At 44.7% G+C, this 20,401-nt stretch overlaps 1 protein-coding gene across 1 annotated transcript in view; it reads left to right on the forward strand.

Annotated features, from left to right (window-relative positions):
- The window catches only part of PEDS1 (plasmanylethanolamine desaturase 1), a 378,660-nt gene that overhangs the window by 50,265 nt on the left and 307,994 nt on the right, over positions 1 to 20,401 (forward strand). The window contains exon 2 of the mRNA XM_069651175.1: positions 8,178 to 8,297. Within this exon, the coding sequence (XP_069507276.1) occupies positions 8,178 to 8,297 (120 nt within the window). The remainder of the gene's footprint in view (positions 1 to 8,177; positions 8,298 to 20,401) is intronic.

Genomic DNA, 20,401 nt, shown 5'->3' on the forward strand with positions numbered 1-20,401 from the left:
GTTTATTCTTTTTGTGGGTTTGCTTTTTTAAGCTCGATTTTATTTTTTTTTTCCTCTTCCAGACTAAGGGAAGGATAGGTGATAGTATAGCAGTTAGAAAAGATAGGGGAAGATGGTGAGTGTGATAGGGGGGCAGAGCACAAACTCACAAGGCAGCCTAGTAGCCAAGGGAAGCAACAAACTTATGCAAACTGACATTTTAGTATAGAAAAATGGGGTGCAGAGATATTAAAAAAACAAACCAGGATTCTAATTACACCAAAAGCACAGAATGCAATAAGGGGTGCAGAGATGTTAAAAAAAATAAATTTAAAAAAACACGAGGATTCGAATTTGCACAAGAAGTCCAGAAATGCCCTGGAAAGGGAATTAAGTAAGTCAGAATGGCATTGAGACACCTTGGTTCAACAGCAGTTTAGGTCAGTGGAAAAAGCGATGCCAATGTTCAGCCAAGACTCACAAGTATTCTTAAGGGGTGCACAAAGTCCTGAGGTCCAAGTTTGTGGGGTCGGGGGGCTGGTCAGGCTGCATGCCTAATGACGGTTCCATTAGGTTCTTCGGGGGTGGCGGGTCCTGCCAGGCCCACACAGGCAGGGGCCTTTGTGGGTCTTGGTGTGGGGGGTGGCTTCTAGCCTGCCGGCTCCAGATAGGTCCACTAGTTGGAGGGGGACGGCCAATCGGCACACTCCTGTGCTCACTCGGGGGAGGCAGGCGACCACCTTTTAGTGCTGGTCAGAAGGTACCTAATTGGCAGTATGGCCAAAAAAACGTTTTTAGTTTGGCCTCAACCTAGGGTGGCCAACTGTCCCATATTTTGTGGGATTGTCCCGTTATTGGGGACTGTGTCCCGCAGTTTGCTGAGTGGCTCTGCGGGACGCGGGTTGTCCCGACTTGCTCTGTTAGAACACATTAAGGCATGCTGGGTCCTGGGGCTGGCCGCTGCATGGTGCACGGGCCACAGCTAATTGCGGTCTCACAGATTAGCTACCTCTTGCCAGCCACTTTTATTTCGATTGGCTGGAAATATGTATATGACCCCCTCCCTGCTCCTATTATAATAAGTGGCAGCTAATCTGAGAGACACCCTAAATAAGTCGCGTTGCAATGCAGCTGCTGACGTGACAGGACTGCTGTGCAGATGGGCTAGAAGTGCGTCGCCTGGAGTCCCGCTTTATTGGGAGGTGATAAACCTGCACAGCAGGCAACGGGGCGGGCCAAACGTGAATGATGCTGTGACGTCATTACCAGCTTGTGGGCAAGGGTCCCACAAAAGGATCTCCAAGTCGGCCACCCTACTTCAACCCTAGATGGGCAAGTGGAGCTCTCGGGCAATGAAGGAATGCCCTGCAGGGCTGCAAGGCACATGTAGCGCGCTTCCTCCTGCACGTGGCAGATAATGGCAAATGCAGCTGATGTTGTAAGGCTCCTGCAGCCTCGTGCCGGTTGCTGCGAGGTTCCCCCGCTGAACGTAGTGAAAATGGCCTTGCGAGCCGCAGACGGGCATCATTGTTGTCCTCCATGCTGCACTTTTTTCCCTCACGTCTCACAAAGCTGCCATTGTAACTGTACTGGGACCGCCACCTTTTGGCCTCGGATGGTCCTTTCGGAGCAGTGTACTAATATCCCGCTTTTTTAAAAATGTTTCATGTCGTGTTGCTTTTGTTTCAAACCCTACATTATGTAGTGGTGGTGTCTCTGAATGAGGATTAATATGGCACGAATCGAAAAATCACAGAAGCACTTCGGTTATTTTTTCTGATTTGTGCCAGATTTGACCTGTTGTCTCTAATGAGCACAGCGGGAAGCGCGTTAAATGTTTGCTCCGTGAGGACCTCCAAATTGTAGCTGGTTTTAATATGGGAGTCGGGGGTAACGGCTTGAATCCTTAAGCACTTGCACCTGAGAAAAGCGGGTGGGGGCCAACCGGATAATGGTAATGACTTACATGCCAGCTTTCCTTGCCCTGTTCATTGGATGGTGAAGGATCAAAACCCGCTGCGATGGAAGCAGTCGCTGTATTCAGTGGCACTATTAAAATTGGTCTGATAAAGTGAATGCTTTTAACCTTGCAAATATGAAGTGCTGAGTTGGACCTGCTTGGATTCAAATCTGTTGTGCAGGCAGACTTCTGGAATGAGTGCTTGACTCTGACACTGGCGGCGCTCAGCAATTTCAAAAGGTGTAACACGAAGGTGGAGACATACACGCCTTTTGGCTAGTGCTGATGGTGTGACTGCCCCACACAAGACTCAGATAAAACCATGATATGAGCATGAACCTAGTTAGCAGTCCCTAAATCTGTTTTCTATTCAGTTCTGGTTGTTGGAACTTGTGTCCTCTATTAGTATCTGTGCCTTAAAGTTGTCACATGCGGGAAGTTGTTAACGATGTATGCCAATGCTGCCTCCCCCTTTTTTTGTTTTGGTGGGTGTGCCCAAAGAAAATTGACTCCTGTCCAAAGAATATATGTTGGCATTGCCACTGTAGAACGTTTTCATGCTGCTACAGGTTTACATACAGGGGAGAGTGATGTAGAGATGGATAGAGCGGATGATGGAGAGAGATCACACATACTGTATTGCTACAGCTGGAGAACCATCAGTGGCTCTTGAACTGGGAGGGTCTAACATTTGTAAAACCCCATACCCTTGTCCTAACTCGTGCATATCTTAGGAAATGGTTTTGTGGCTCTGAAGACTGTAAATACTGTAAAGTGTATGTTAAGCCAAAAACCTCAAACTATGCCATGGAGATGGGCATTAAAGAACGCTATTTGATAAATAGACTATGTGCCTCATCACAAGTTGGGCGATGCGTCCAATGCAATTGGCGTCACCGCAACCCGTTCCGGCGCTGTTAGCGCCAGATCACGAGTTGCAGCAAGTTGCAACTCCCCATTCCACAGCACTCCTATTGGGCACTATCGGCACAATAAGTACAGCACAAATTGCGCTGAAAATGGGTGGAAAGTGGCCAGATTTACCTCCAGATCAAAGCTTGAGGTCGATCTCAAACTTTCTGGCCAAACTCCAGAGCGGTAATGCAGCAGTAATGGCGTTACCGCTGCGTTTCTGCTGCTCTGCACAGATGGATGCCTAGTGGGCACCATTTTCAGACACACCTGGTTTTGCATGTTGCCCCTTCGTTTATTTTTTCCAGTTTGGTTTTTATAATTGAGAATCTGTGGTCCTTATTGCTCCTTTTATAACGCTATTAATACCAGCAAGTGTTTTTTTTTTTTTTTTTTTTTTTTTTTAAGAGTGGGATCGGGATTCAAACCTGTTGCGCTGCAGTGTCTTGCTTCCAAGATAAACACGATGCCCCTGAGCTATCCTTCCATATTATGTATGCCTGTGTTTTACTTGTGGTTTATCATGTTTTAGTGGAACCATCCGAATGAAAACGGTCTGTGCGTTGTGGGTCCATTGAAATTAGCCCTTGGTGAGGTGTTGAAAGAGCCATGTTTTGAGAGTTTTGTGAAATTGTAGAATTGTGGGGGCATGCCGAGCTGACACCGGGATAGAGTTCGAGAGGGTGGGTGCATGACAAGAGGATTTTGAGTTTCCTCTATGCGGACAACTTGTGATTCAAGCCGGTTGGCCAATTTGCTGTGCGAGGAGCCTGTGCCACCAGATGTGTGGAGCTTAGCCCCCAGCCACGCTGGTGTGCTACTTGTTTCTGCTTTGTGGTGGCGCCATGCAGTGTTTAACAGTATCCTGGCTTAGAGTGGAAGCCAATGTAGCTGTGTAGGATGGGAGTAATTCGGTCAAATATCTGCTTCCGCAATGCAGAGCCAAGTGAGCATCTGGGATCCCTGTCGGGAGAGCATTTCCCCATCGATGTGCAAGACCAGAAGTGCTTGAACTAAGGTCTGGAAGTCCTGCAATGTTAAAGGATTTTGTACCACACACCATCACCAACGGAGTTGGTCCCCAGGCGCTCGTGGTATAAAGGGTCGGAAATTGAGGAAAACCAACCCAAAGGAGGAAAACTCAACATGTGCAGTAGCAGTCTTTACCCCCCACATCCATTGTTCTGGGTCTAGTCCTTTCTTGGTGAGGAGCACTGCTTCTGGAAGGCAGCTGGAGACTGGATATCCAGATGAGGCCCTTCCATTATAAATCACCAGGCCAGTGGCATCTACAGATCATTTAATTGGAAGAGCATGCATATTTTCCCTGAACATTGTAAGCGCTCAGGAGTAGTGAGGGAGCTCAAACTGATGTCTGAGGGAAGTGGTTGCAGACCAGCTATCAATTCAAGAATTTTATTTAGATGGGTTGAAATTACGCGTTTTATAGCACCGTTTTTGACAGAGCCAGGTAAAGACATCTAATTTAGTTTCTGGAAAAAGTCCAATAGATGAAGGCCGAGTCACAGACCATACACAGGAGCATTGTATGACATTTCGCGATGCCAATGCCCAAAATATAAGCCAGTATTGCCACTGTGATGCAAGTGTTTTTGGTGCCTATGCCTGACATGCAACAACATTGCTTTGTAAAGTACTCCGCCCCTCACCTATACCCTGCTGCCTGTGACCAAATGTCACCGTAAAGCACTTACGTAATGCTAATCCGCCTGTAATATATGCTTGTGTTGTCAGTGCAAATCACCCGTTCTTGATCTACTTTACTCGCCAGCAGTGCCATGTAAAAACGTGTTCATGCTGCCTGTACCGAACGTATTGCCACTGTAAAACACTTGAATGATGGTGCCTAAAATAAAATGTCAGTATGCCAATGTGTAAATCGAATTCCTGGTGTGGACCCTCGCATTCATGGAGGCATCCGCCAGTTTTCACCAGTAAGGCAGGCAGCGAAGGCTGTGATTTGTAACCTGGAGGGGGATTTAAACATATCTACGTCATGTCGAGGTGGGTTTTGAGCCACAGATGCTATTAAGGATTGAAAGGCAGTAAATGGATAAAACAAAGTTTGGCACCCATGTCCCTTTGTGTTGCTACCAATCGCTGTTTGCCTCTAGGGTGCAACCCCAATCAAAGCAAAGAGCCCAGAGCATGTTACAAAGCTCCACTGACCATGATTGTGTAGAAAGCATCTTAGTGTGCAAAGGTTCTTGGGACCTACCCGCGTGGAATTGTAAACTGCTGCAATGGAAAAGCAAGTATGGGGATAAGTAGGTAGAGTACACATGGCAGTAGCTTGGGTGAATGCTCCCCCGTGTCTTTTGGAGTGTCAGATTGCCATCAGAACGGAGGTGTTAAGGCATTTGACTACAAATTGTGAGCCATAAATGTCTGCCATGACATAGCAGAACGTGAAATTGAACACTTACTCTAACATTGTATATTCTAGCATAACAAGGTATCAAGTTTGAAGCTTCTTTTTTTGGTTGCTTTTACATGGATATAAACAAATGCAACCTTTTTTGTTTCCAAAGTGCAAATGATTCTGCACAATTCTTCTTGGGTAGTCTGAGTAAGGTATTGCACAATAACCACATCTAAATCATTTTTGCTTTTCACCCTAACCGACATCACAACAGAGCTCCAATCTCAAAACACAGGTGAACCCAATGCACTGTACACTGCCACAGATAAACTTGTTAAACAAAATTTCCCTAAGAAAAACACTAACCCACCAAAGATGCGCCAATGCAGCTCTACACTCTCCGTAAATGAAGGCTGCACTCTTATTTGTTTAGCTGTAGTATGGTTAAACAAAAAATACTTGTTTTACAAGACATTTCAAAATGTAGAATAAACAACCTAATGTGCTCCAAACCGGTCTTCTAACATCTTGCAGGCATCCCATTTTTATAATATTCTATGTCTTTTGTTTCAATTCTTTGGCGGCAATGATCAAAAACCGGTAACCTCCAGGCACTCTTTAGCTAGAGGGAGCTTGTGTATGTTATACTGCTGTTGGAACATTGAATTCTTAAGACACACTGTAGTGTTATAACTTTCATAAGAATGGCATGTAACCAGCCAGTCTTATGAAGTTAGAACACTGACAAACCAATTCTGTTAGCTGAATGAAGGTGGAAATTCAGCGATAGAGGACATGGTTGCTGCCTGTACAGTTAAAGTTGTTTAAAGAAACTTCAACTGCACACAGTGCCTTTACAACTGTTTTATAACAGCCATCATGAATATACACTAAGCTTTTACATTTTTTTTACTTGATCCACTGTAGTTAAAGCACATCTGTTACCTTTTCAGAGGCAAATATCCTGCACTACCTTGCCAAAATCCTGATAACAAATGTGTTGCATATGCTATTGCTTGACCTTTATTAAGGGACCAGCCATGCAGCAGAGCCTGCTAGACGCCCTATGTTATATTGTCTAGCAGAGTGACACCTAATCTTGGAGTGTTTTATTATCGTGGTAAATAGTGGTGGTAAATAGTGGTATCTTATTATTGTAGTGATACACTGGTGGATTCCCTTTTTATAGTGGGAACACTCCTCGGAATATGACACCTGTCCTTTATCCCATGCATTTTTTTTTTTTTTTTTTTTTTTTACAGTTCAATCTACCGGACCTATTGCACTTAGTTTGTGATATAATCCCTTTCTCTCACCAACTGGTCTGTGATGCTGTAGCAGCCAAGTGCAAAACATATCGCGTTAGAAACAGGTAATAGTATACACACACCATACACTCCTAAACTCACTTACTAGGAAAACAAAAAACTTAATTCATTTTACCACATGTGGTAAAATTTGAAGTACCACCTCTTTTAAGTTTACATTTTTATGTACTAATGATGTACAGAATTGTTCAGATGAAATACATCTTGCGATATGTCATGTGTACAAGAAAAAAAATAATTATATATTTTACATTACAAAGTTCACACCCATCAAAAGGCTCCCCCGAACATTCTTACCCAATGTCCTTGTACACGAAGAAATTGGCAGGAAATGCAGTTTGAGATTGAGAGAAAATCACAACAGCAAAGCAACTTTTTCCATGAACATTTTAAACTATTGTTTTAAACATTAATACACATTATACATGAACACAGTCTACTAACCCTGCCTGGTTACCTGCCATGCATTCATGCAGCAAATCCTCACTTCATATTTACCTAGAAATTTGCGAGATTCCTGGCACCGCTGACCGCGGCAAAACTTATCACTTAATTCACCCACCGATAAGGAATGTCACGACCCCAGCAAGCCTTCTAGCACTGTCTAAGCCAAGCTCTCGGGAAGGCCTCAAGCCTCACTCCCTGTATACCAGTGAATGTCTGCCTCCTGTGGTTCCTGCACGTCTGACCAGCACACCCTCTCCCAGTTCTTTTTAAAACAAAAGAATCCTTCCCCTTTGACTATATATCATGTCACCTCATCGGTCCTGACCAGTATTTTTCCCCTTTGAAAACGACAGTTTTGTTAAACTACAAATGTAACATTTCCTTCCTGCTCACACAATAGTGTTCGTTTAGCAGCACATATTTCACAGCTTGCCACACAAACTGCTGCTCTGCTGCAGGTTTAGAAGATCTCATTGAATTAATCCACACAGCTAAACCTCATTGCAGAAGAGCATTTCAAAATCGTATTCAGGTTATTTGATCTGGACCAATTTGCACTAATTTATGTTAAGAAGATGTTACTGGGAATGGTTGGCCTGTTAGTTTGTTAGTATTTAGATGCAGTGAAAGCCAGTCAATTGAAATGTTACCCTGAAATGGAACATTTTTAAATGTGTGCATTTCCAGCTGGTGCGCGCCAGCTGCAATTGCCATTTATGATGTTTTATATGTCTGTTTCTGTGCAAAGCCCACACTAGCACTACATGTGCATGAACCCCTGTAACTCACAGCCCCAGTTATTACTACACCTGTTAGGCTATCTCAAAAGGAAATTGTAAGGCAGTGCCGTCTCTATTTTGCTGCCATAGTGCTTTCTCTGCTTTTTGTCCATTTTGTAGCCTCAGATTTATAAAGAAAGGACCTCGTTTCCTTAGTGACTCTTTACATAGTCGGAACATTACCACTTTTGGAGAAAAACGCATGGACCCAAAGGCTGGAAAATGCACTATTGTGCGACTTGTTTGATTACTACTGTGTGTGGCACATTAGATGGATTATCCTTTTGCGTGCACCCGCAAGTGTTGGTTTTTTAAATAATTTACTGTATGATTTTTGTTCACTGGATTGATTAAGCTGATTTTATATTTAATTTTTTTCTCCCCCACAGGAAAACGTTTGCAGGAGTGGATTTCTGTAATTTCATGTTTTTGTTTGCTTTCATTCAACTTTTGCAATCTTCTTCTTCATTTAAGTATGGACCATACAACGATGATAATAATTGGAATAAGTAAGTTGATTTTTTTTTCTTCAGATTTACATGGTTATTATGAAAAACACTTGTTTATCATTTGTATTGTTGGCGTACCTAAGCACTTAGTTGGCTTTCGGGTACATTTAAAAAAAATAGAAAAAAATAAAATGATTGAAGTGGTCTTACCACCAATGTTGAACTAGTCTTTTGAATTTCTCTAGTTGAGGCCAGAGTAAAACCACAACTCTAGCTGCCTCTTGTCCAGTTTGCACACTCTACTCCCTCAAACAAATTAGTCTAACATCTCAAGGAAAGTTGAGATACTTGATGGTATCGAATAAAGACATATTGTCGTAACCATATGATGCATATAAAAAAATCTCAACAGAAGTATTCGAGCAGTCGCCCTTTCAACTCGAACTTTCTTTTTAATTACAAGTAGCAATATTTTTATTTTATGGCTTTTTTTTGGGGGGGGGGGGGGTTGGAGGCCTGAACTGAACATACCGTTTGAGACTAATTGCCTTTTTGTTGGTAAATATCTGAAACTAATGGTGAATTCTGCATGGAGTTCAGGTGGATTAGTGCGCACTACTGTTACCTTGCTAACGAGCAGAAATTTAGCAGATAACCTCTATGCACTGCAAGATCAGCACCAAAGGAGATAATTTAATGTAATCAAGGTTGAAACACTCTGAATTAATACACATCTTCTTGACAGTTTATTGACCTTGGTAGAAACTGCTGCAAGGGGAAATTTTGCATCTTTCAGTGTGACTCCTTGTCTAAAATAAAAGTACATTCTCATTTACAACAGTAAGCTCTGGGCAGATAACACACGTATCTTCTTATGTGGTCATTTTAGAATGCCCAGCACTAGTGGGGTCTGTTTGGCAGTAATTGAATCCTGGCTGGTTGATACTGATTCAACCAAGACTGCCTATTCTCGGCAGCTCATGTAGATTTCTGGTTCATACATGGCTGCAGGAGCTTGCTCATGATCGGTAGTGTCCAGTCTGAGCCCTGTTGGCGAAGTCGTTGAAAAGTTGATCCAGCATCCACAGTAAAACTCACTCCTAACCAGGCTGCTGACAAATCTGCTATTGGGGCAATTTTCCAGAGGAAAATGGTTCTAATTCCACCAGTTGGCTTACAAGTGGTTGTCCCGGGTTGTTTTTCTGCCTTGATTCGAGTGATGCTGTGCTGGCTGGCCTTGCCATAGCTTCTTTGCTTCTTTTGAAAGCAGTACGCCACTCAGCAGCTAGGCATCTGAATGGAGCCACCAGGCTCTTTATTGGTTGCTGCTAGAGGATGCACCGTCATTTAAGGTTGAATACATTTTCCACTAAAATAAAAACGCAGCATGCTAGGTTAGCTGGTCAAGCAGCCTAGTTGTGTCTGTGGGTCTTGAGAAACCTGGAGATGCTGTGTTAAAAGATTGGAAACCAGAAAATGCAAACAATAAATGCAGCCAGCTTACATGAACGGCAAATGCTTTTTTTTTGGGGGGGGGGGGTTACAGAGCACTAGCAGAGATGAATAACATTTCCAGAATCCTGTGAGTAACTGTTGGTATTGGGGGGGGGGGGGGGGTGTGGGGATGGAAGGTTGTTGGGGTGGTGCTGTGAGGCAATACAACTTATGTAGGTTGGTTCTGAAGCATAGAAGTTAACTTGAATACAAAGTATGACTGTTTTCTCCTTGCTTAGTGGCTTAACTGTTATTGTGCCTCACTAAACCTCTGAAAGAGGGTGATGTATGCCCTTTTTTAAACCATGCAACTGTGGATGTGTAAATTTGTGTGCCATGTACATTTAAAAGATTATGCATCTTCCCCACACTATTTCGTTCTCTGTGCTTTCGAAGCACAGCGCTAATTAAAATGTAGTTGGGCAACACTCGCAACAATGGAGTTAAATGTGTAACTTATTAAAAACTGACTGTGGCGGATATTTCAAAATGTGACGTATGAATTTGCTAATAAAAATATTGCTTCAAGAAAGTAATAATTGACTACAGTGGACTGTGTGACGAATTGAGGTAATTCGTCCTTTCTCCCCAATCGGGAGACCCCCCTCCTCCCCCCCCCCGAACTGCATGGCCCTGTCGAGACACCAAGGGGAGGGGAGGGAAGGGGAGACACACCCCAGGAGTTCAAACAGGACTCTTAACTTGCACATTAGAAGTGAAGCTTGCAAAGTTGATCACCTTTAACTGCCTTTAAAAGTATCTGAAGTGCACTTGGAACGCCGCAGGTGCTGTGGGACCAGTGCTATTGCTCCTTGAGAGGGAGATCAATCATGTTGGAGTACCACTAGAAATTAATCTAGGTTGAAGTGAAGGAATTGAGAAGCGTGGAAGCAAAAGTAAGAGGTGAACTTTCTCACTGAACGAAAGATAATGTACATCCCTGAGAGGGAGATCAATAAGACAAGGATTCCCATCCCCTGGTAAGAGGGGAAAGTTAACACTGGGGTCAAGAGTTGGAGTGGAATATAATAAAGGAAGACTAATTGACTGAAGGCCAAAGAGAAGACTCTATGATAAGTAAACTGCAGAGAGCAGACCATGAAAAGGTGAACTATCAATGTCAAGGAGACAAGAACCACAGGAAACTTTACTTCGCCAGCTCATGCAAAGAACATTAAGATTGATCTAGGATTTGACTAGAGTCAAGAAAACCAATTTCTATAGAGGAAAGTAAAGTGCATAATCTCATGAATGAACTACACAACCTGATAGGAAGTCACAAGACCGTTTAAAAATTGCATGTTAAGAAGAGGCCTAGTAAGAGGTGTGTGAATTTTACATCAGTAGAAGCGGATTCATTTTCCTGAAGTTAAGTTAGTGGTAGGGTCAGTTAGCTTTAGCATTTGGTAAGTGGACATATTCGTTTTGGACTGTCGGACTGACGAGCACCTTAGTTATTCATACAGGTAGGGAATACCCCATAGCGTTTGGGCTAGTTAGACCTTCATATTATTTGATTAATACACCTTGCAAATGTCCTAAAGTCTGCGTCCTTATCCGCCACAGCACTCGTTGATCTGCAGAAATGCACCCACAGAACAAGTGCTGATTTAGTTTATCAGTATGTTTAGCTGTAGATTTTTAAATTAATGTCTGAACCACATTAAAGTATTACAAAAATGGACCCTTGAGACGAAATTCTGAAAGTGTTGCACAATGGACCAGTAAACTACTACATCTAATGGAGTCGCTGTTATTTACGGTTGAATACGTTTTCCACCAAACTATAAACACAGCATGCCTGATTCCTCATCTTTATCTATTGCCCAGTGCAGCTGCTCTTCAGAATTGTCTGCCACCATGGGGTGCAGAGTGGCGCTGTGTTGGCACCTCTCAATGCGCCCTATGCCTGATATGACTTCGGGGGGGGGAGGTGTGTAAAATATGAGAGATTGGCGTGCTGGGCCACATGCCTTGGTTCCTTTTCCCCCCTCGCACCACTCTGTGACGCAAGCAACGTGTTTGCCACTTCTCATTTTGTTTGCCACTTCCCATTTTTCAACATTATGCCGATTCTTTCGAAGTACTCTAGCTTTAAGCCCTGCGTTGACTGTGGATGTTGGATGTATGGCTCCAATCCCCACAGATTTTGTTTTTATGGTGCTTTTATTTTTGCATTTTATTTTGCATTTTTAAAGCGCTCACACAGCCTGGGGCATCGAGGGGCTGTTACAGGAATGTTTTAGTTGCGTATTTTATAATGCGCTTTAATACCCAGAGGTTTCTAAGCGTGGACCCAGGGATCAAACCAGTGTTGCTTTTGTTTGTTTCCAAGGCGAGCACGTTGCTGCTGAGCTATCCTCCCGGGACAGTGCTTAGTTTAGGGGCATGACCTTCAGGATTGTGATTCGTGTCAGTTGATGCACCCCGAGGTGCTTCATGAATGGGAGGTTTGAAGCTGGTCCTCTACAAGGAAAAAGATAACAAACTGACTCGTGGAGGTTGCCTGGTGCTGAATATTGCACTGAAGAACGGGGACTGGTTCATGAGGACAAATGGAAGCACTGCAGTAGGTCTCCTTCACCCAGTGAATCTTTTAAACACCATTCTTCCTTTATGGGGTGAACACCACAGGGTTGGGGAGTGTACTATTATTTGTGAATAGTTTAAAGCCATGTTAGCCTGAGCCAGAAGAGATTACATTAATGAGGAATAGGCTCAGTGGTGCTAAACTTTATGGTTCATATTAATAATGGATAAAAAATGGTATAATAGGTGTTTTAGAATGTTTGATTTTTATTGATGAGATGTTTGTCATTATTGAATGCATTTTTGAATGGATGTGTATGAAAGTGGTGTGGTTGTAGTGTGGTTGATAGTGGTTTTTAGATGGGAATGATGTATCAGGTCAGCCCAATGATGAATTGATGGGGTTGATCCACATGAACATAACTTTTGCTACTAATATTACTGTATGTTTTTATTGTTGAAAAATTAGTTTTTTTAATGATTTGTTTAATAATGTCAATAAAAATATTTAATTATATTTGAGCGTCCACTGGGTTGAATTCAATTGTTTCATCTCAGGTTTTTGTTCATTGGTGGACGTTGGTGCTTGACAGTAGGTTTGTGCACCAATTAATCAGCTCGACCTTGTAGACATGTACAGTACACTAGCACCTGTCTTCTGAACAGAACAGTACTCTGACCTTCTATCTTATTTTCTATATGTTCATTCCAGGCCAGGTCAGAGTACATAGATATCCCTGGTATCCCCTGTTACTCTTGTGTTGTGGTGAACACCACTGTTCCAGAGATTCTTCTGGGAAACGGGACTCTTGGGTGCTTTTGACCATCCAATCCTCTACTCCAGAAGAATGGGAGGCCTTCCAGTTTAAGATCTACATCTTTGTTAAGATGCCAGCGGTTTCAGAGCTGACTGCTTCGGCCTCAGCCCTGCCAGTGCTTGAGTCCACTGCGACTGGACAAGCTGTAAAGTCACAAAACTGTATGCCCTTGGGTTCGGTCATGTTGAAGTCTGATGGCTAGTCTCGGCCACACGGCTTAATCTTTGGATATTGACCCTCCAACCCAGACGCCTCCCTCTGTTGTGTAGACTGACTCGGTGCCTTGGGAGTATGCTCCACACTATAGGGATGTATTCATGTATTGGAAGGAACATTTATGATGATGGGCCAACCATTCCTTTTTGTATTCTAATCCCTACACTGCAGGGGAGTTCAGAACATCCCAAAGGAATTTTATGGGGAGGAAGGTTTACATGTTGGTTCTTGCTACTGATTTACAGGATGCAAGTGGTCTGGACAACTCACCGGAATACTATATGCTCCCTGCGCCTACTGTGGCCAGGCCTCGGCTACTGATGGACAACGTGGTTGATGCCTTGAGCGAGCGAGGGAGAGTGGGGTGAGGGGCAGAGGTTCAGCAGGGGGGGGTTTGCCGAAGATGCAATATATGCTGATGGATGCTCTGAATTGGGGCACGAAAGAGACCCTACTGCCATTCAAGCAGTAGACTATCCAGTCCTTGAATTGTGGTCCAGGCCTGACTCTGTCTTGACTGTAGACCAAAAGCACAGGCCAGCACTTTCAGACCCATGGTTCCCTCTTAATCCCATCTTGGATCTGAGGCTCTTGAACCTGTAAGGCAAGTTCAAGATTGTCGCACTTGATCTGCAGGATTGGCATGTACCCTTAGATCTCCAGGATGCCTACTTGCATGTCTTGTCATCAGGAAATACTTGAGATTCGTACTGTGGGCCGGGGAGGCTGCAAGTACCAATTCAAGTGTTTTCACCAAGCTACTGGCATTAATGATGTCTCTGCTTAGAAGGGAGGGCATTCATGTCTTTTCTTATATGGACAATTGGCTCGACCAAACGCTCTCACCAGCCCAAGCGTTGGCACATTTGCACTGCTTGTGCAGCCTGTTGCACAGCCTGGGCTTCTCCCTGAGGTTCAGAAAATCTCAACGTGTTGCTGTCCCAGTAACTGTGGTTGTTTGTGGTGGTCTTGGACACTTGCCTGGTCAAGATCTTCCCACCCAAGAACGGAGTAATGAACATCTCCAAGATGTGCGTTTTCCAATTGCAAGAAAAGGTTCCTGGCCTCTTGTAGTTTTGGAGTCCGGGCTAGGCATGAGGTCATTAAAGTGGCATCTCTGTTTCAGGGATGCACCTCCAAATATTCTTCAGGTGCCAGTGAAAGACCTGGAATGGTGTTTCCAGAGAGGCAATTACTGAAAGGGGAATTGTTTCAGCAACCTTGGCCCCAACTGACCCTAGTCATGAGGTGCAACTGAAAGGCTTGGGCACCCACTTCCATGACCCAACTGTGAGCCACCTGCGAGCTCCATTGGAATGCTGGGAACTTCAATTTGCTGTAGTTGAGCGCAATCTGGCTGGCCCTAGTCACCTCCCTTCAGTATGGGGCAAGACAGTGCTGGTCCTGGCAGACCAAATAGTGACCATTCATTACCTCAGCAAACTGGCTGGTGTGGGCCCCTTGCCTTTGTGCAGAGGCGTAAAACACCTGTGGTTCTGGGCTCTGGAGACGTGCGTGTCTGACATCTGCTCATGTGGCCGGCAGTGAGAATGTGATCGCTGATGCCTTGAGAAGACAGGATTGAGGGTGCTATCGGAAGGGCTGGAGGTGTTCTCCCATTTGGGAACTTCTTGCGAGTGAACAGTAAGTGCAGTTGGTTCTGCTCCAGGGAATTTCCATGACCGGGACCCCTGGGAGATGCTTTGGCGGTCGTGTGGGATTTCAACCTGCTCTATGCATTCCTGCTGATCCTTGTCCTACTGCTGTTTGACTGGAGGCTATGCTTGTTTGGGTACACAAGGATCTTGATTGCTCTGGACTAGGCCTGGAAATCGGGTAACCGAATTTACAAGACTTAGTCATCTGCCCTCCTTGGTGCCATCCACAGAGCAAATCTCCTCTCCCAATCACCGAGGTGAATCTTGCATTCAAATCTCTAAACCTGCACCTTCATGTTTGGCTGCTGAAAGGTTGAGGTATGAGGAGTGGGATTGTTAGAGGAAATCCAGTATGTGCTACTCTTTGATAGTAGACCTACCTTATGTGCCTAGGTTTTCGCCTTGGTGCCGGAGGAGGGAACCTGGACTTTCTTTCACAAGACCTACTGTCATGCAATTCCTGCAGGGACTATAATCTTTCCACTACGCCAGTTTGTTCTAGCATGGGATTTAAATTTCGTGTAGCCATTTCTTATGGGGCTTTAGTTTTGTTTGAACTGATCCCTTCTTGGTTGTTAAGATCACTCTTCTTTAAGGTGATTTTCCTTGTCATCAACTAGTTTGTGAGCTCAAGGCGTTGTCAGTTGAGCCGAGGAGGAGGAGGAGGAGGAGGAGGAGGAGGAGGAGGAGGAGGAGGAGGATTCCCTGCATTTGTGGATGCTCTGATCTGACCAGTAAGGATGTGCTGGAGGGTCTCGATTCTAAAACATGGGCAAAGAGGCCTACGTGGCAAGCAGTTATGTTTAGCAAGCTGATCAGGATACTGGTTTTGGCAGGTCTGTCCTTCTGGTTTAGTTGGGGCCCTTGCTCTCATCCCTCCGGATCCATGTACTGCTGTGGGAGTCTATAAAAGATGAGGAATCGGGGCTAGGAAGGAATCAATTACATGGGGGGAAAAATAACATGCCTCTCTAACTGTTTCTGATGGGTTTTTCACCCACGGATTCCCCGTCGCCCTCCTGAACTGTCCCTCTTGGTGGATAGCTAGTACACATTTGTTCTGCTGTCCCTGAACTTTAGAGGTCTGGGTTGAAAAGGATGGAACTAAAGTCATGGGGAGTGGCGCTCCTACTGACCCGAACGTTCTATATGCCGCGGGGTGTGCAGGGGTGACAAGCGGAGGCACTCTGTGCCCCTTGATAGCCGAAAAAGTTTCTGAATAATAGCAGAACAGCTGAAACATAGTACATTGATGCCCTGGATGGAGTTGAGATTTAGCCCAGGGTCAAAGACCTTTGTAAGACTACACTAACTGTACAATGTATAAATGCTCTCCTTGTGAATGGGGGAGGGCAGACAGAGAAATGAGGCCAAGTGGTTCACATGGTAGATTGTATGACCATGTGGAGTCCGCTGCAGAAGAAATAAAAACATGTGTCTCTGAGCATTAAACATTCTGTTCTGGTGTTTCATTTAGCCTTAAAGTTATTTTCTGAACACAGGCAGGAATACAAATAATTATTTTCTCAGACTGTTACTCCGATTCTACCCCTCGGACGCAGTATAACCTGTCTGCCGGGAACGTATATTCGTTGCAAGGCATAAAATAAGCAGTTTTACATATCAATTTGCTACCCTATTTTATAGGTTTGCTAATTAAATTGACACTTGTGTAGCAAAGCTAGCTATTTAAGTTGCCCTATTCATTGAAAGCACAGCGGGCCCTGCATACCACTCTTGCCCACAGGGTTCCGCCACCCTCTTTTTCTCTGTTCACTGCAAGCTCAAAATGCTTAATGGAAAGGGAGTTCAGCAGTAACCATCTCCTTCAGTCATAAGTGCCAAAGGCTTGTGTGGGAGTGCTAGGCAAGTTATTTTTTTCTTTTTTCTTTTTTTTTCTTGTTCAAATGATTATAAACTAGAAGTAATTGGGATGATTGTTTTTATTAAGCCAACTTTACCCTGTCTGGCAAATACCAGTATGTTTAAACTTTTTTTTAAAACTGCCATGCAATTCCATTCCTAAAAAATGTTACATCATGCATAATTACAGTTTTGACTGTTAAACTGCATTGCCATGCTTTACAGTAAGGTTTTAGCGTAGCTAAAGCTCAGCGTCCACTATATTTCATTTTGTTGGAGGAAGTTGCCTTTTATTGGCATGTGAGCACTTTTGAAAATGTGTACATCTAGGAGCCAAATTCTTTTGAAGGCAAGCCTAGTTCTGTGACCTGCCGGTTGCATAAACCTGTGCAAATGATAATCGATCCATAAACTTATCCCATACTCCTTAACAGTCTATCTTATCAATCTGTTGCTTTATACCAGCTACCCGGAAAGTGAGATGGCTGCAAACTACAATATTCCACCTTGTTTGCCCAGTTCTGTTACACTGTTCACTCTTCTTAATCTCTTACTTCCTTTCCTCTTCCCTATTGAATACACAAAGCTCAGGTGGTGGTTATGCAAATTAATGATCAATGGATCCATCCAGTCTATACAGCTACAGAGCTACTGAAATACCATATGCTGTAGGTCGCCCCAAAGCTGTTTTACTCTTTGATTATGATTGTATTTTATATTGGCACCTGCAGTGGAGAGCTTGCTGAACTGTTTAGAGTCTTCATCGTATCTATTTCTGTCCATTCATGCAGCTAACCTTATACATTTTACAGATCTTGATCACGTGGCACGCAAAGTCTTTTCACTCAGTCGAGTAGATTTTATGCAGGGTGAGCATTTGCAAGGGATGTTTCAAACTTTTTAAAACCTTTACTTTGTTTGCAATAAATGTCAAATGTTTGTGTGCACGAGTGGCTTCTGCGTGGGTTTGTGGTGACATGCACCATTTGACGGAAAGCATATTTAAATTTGTTATCCATTGCCATGGGTCGAGATCATTTCTCTTACATCGAGTCAGGAAACCAAGTTACTTGACCTGCAGGTCTAGTGTAATTTTGCAAGGCCTGACTCATCTCGCTAATGTTTTAATTCAGCGGTACACAATAATGCTCATTTTATATCTTGGTGTGAGATGGCCTGCGCTAGTCCCGGGTCCAGCCCCACACAACAGTACCCAGTGGACATCCGTGTCAGCCATTCCCCACCTCTCGTGCAGTTGTCGGTCCCCTAAAAATAAGATCCCAAAACATCATGAGAACCCTGGCCCATACTCGCGGATAAAGGAGGGACGCCGCTGTCCCCATGCACACAGCCATATTGCGGCTGTCGCAGTGCACAAGTCTGCAGTGATCGGAAATCATCGCAGACAGGAGCCGGGCTGGGACGGCAGACCGCACCCCGGGCACTGGTACCGCCCATGGGGGTGGGAGGAGGAGAAGGGAAGCGCCAGTTACAGCGTGGCTTTTAGGAAGCCTGCTGATTGGATACAAGTCAGAGGTGGCTCGGCTCAAGACGGGAATGCTGAAGCTTGTTTGTTTTTTTTCCTCTACATTGAACAGACCGGAGACGTGGACGACTGGGGAGAAACCGAAGAGGGATTCCGTTGGGCATACTGAGGAGCTGTTGAACAGGAGAACCAGAGGACATCCTTACATCTGACCCTTACCACAAACTTTCCAATTGACAACTATCACGCTTCACAGAAGCAATTTTCACATCCTGAATAAAGAACCAATTTGTGTGAAGGCAAGTGGCTTTCTGCGCTGTTACTTTACAGTGGTGGCAGCAGTGAGATACGACAGCGCCCCGCTCCCATGGAGACTATTATTAAAACACTGGCAGAAGGCCAGCAGCAGCTAAAACAGCTGGTTCAGGTGTAAAGGCATCAAGCACAGGCCGACCGCATGGCTTTACAACAGGCGCTTCAGATACAAAGCGCTGCCCAGGACCATAGCCAGGAAGCCCTTCGACTGCTGGGGGAGGCTGTGGCTGCTAGCGAGACCCAACCAGCCATACCCCCCACTGCTACCGAAGTATCGACCTGGATATGACCCCAGTTTCTTTTTTGTGAATTTTGAAAGGATTGCCAGAGCTGCCCAATGGCCGGTGGAGAGATGGCGTTTCTTTCCCCCTTAAAGTGGGTGATGGAGGGTGCCTATCAAGCTGCCAACCCCACCGCTATACCGACCTCAAGAAGACCATATTAGAGAGGCTGGGTATGGATGAAGATGTAATGACTGCAGTACAAACTAGTAATCTAAAACCCAGCAAGAGCGTAGGCCAACTCTTTATTTTTTTTTTAAAAAGGATCCAAGATCTGGTCAAGAAGTGTCTCCAAACCAGTACAGCCACCATCGCCGAGATAGTCCCCCTAAAACAGTTTGTGGAGGCCTTACCTGGACCCATACGAAAACATCACCTGTCTTTATCCGAGGCGGCCACGGCCTATCAGAAGGCTAGGCCACCTCGAGCGGTTTCAACCAATTCAGGGAGACCTGGTAACGAACCACCAGCTAACCGCAGCGGTCCACCCTGATGTGACAAATGATCCAAGGTCACAATCCTATGTGGGGACCACCCCAGGAGGACATAGCACGACCCCCACCAACCTTATTGTTTTGAATGTGGTGAGTGGGGGCATATCGCCAGATTCAGTCTTAATATGAAACCCAAGCCTATGGAAATCGGAGCCTTAGATACCCAGGAGTATCGTCAAACACCTGCCCATTGTCATCGAAGTCACGGTGGATGGTCTCCCAGCACAAGCGATGCTGGACAGCGGCAGTCGACAAACCGCGATGCAACCCCAAGTAAGTGATCAATCCAATAACCTGAACGGGATAATTCCAGTGAAATGTGTGCATGGTAATGTGAGATCATATCCCTCTAGAGATATAACTTGGGGATTCATAGGGTTTTGATGCCTGTACAGGCCGCTGTTATTCAGTCCTTGCCTGCTCCTGTCCTTGGCACTGATCTCCCTGGTTTTTTTCAAATTACTCAACTCCACAGGATGACTACAAGAGGTCCCCTTCTCTGACAATCTAACACCCCAGAACCCTTCTAAAATCCGCCATTCCCGGTCCATCCCGGTTGTCGAGCGACAAATGAAAGCCAGATGGAAAGAGGACCTGCAAGATGTCGGTTTCATAGTCAGGAGGCTCGACGCACATATGCCATCCTTCTGGACCGGAGCAGACGAAAACCTCAAAAGAGCATGTGAGCAGGCTCGAGAATCGACGACTAATCCACCCTCAACCCCATACTTCAAGGAGAAACAAGGACTATTGTACAGTGTCCCTTTAGGATGGACCAGACCGAGGGAGAAAAACTACTAGTCCCTCGATTGTATAGGAAGGGCCTTATCCAGTTAGCCCATGATCATAACACAGGGGGACACATGGCCGAGAACATGGCGCAAGAGACTTCTTCAGTTTTTCTATTGGCCAGTCATTTATTCTGAAGTAGCCAGATACTGTCAGGAATGCCCCATATGCCAGAAAACCAGCGCCCACATTCCACCCAAAGCTCCCCCCTGCAAATAATG

Source organism: Ambystoma mexicanum, chromosome 3p (genome assembly GCF_040938575.1).
Source record: "Ambystoma mexicanum isolate Mex_15411 chromosome 3p, UKY_AmexF1_1, whole genome shotgun sequence".
Classification (NCBI taxonomy): Eukaryota; Metazoa; Chordata; class Amphibia; order Caudata; family Ambystomatidae; genus Ambystoma; species Ambystoma mexicanum.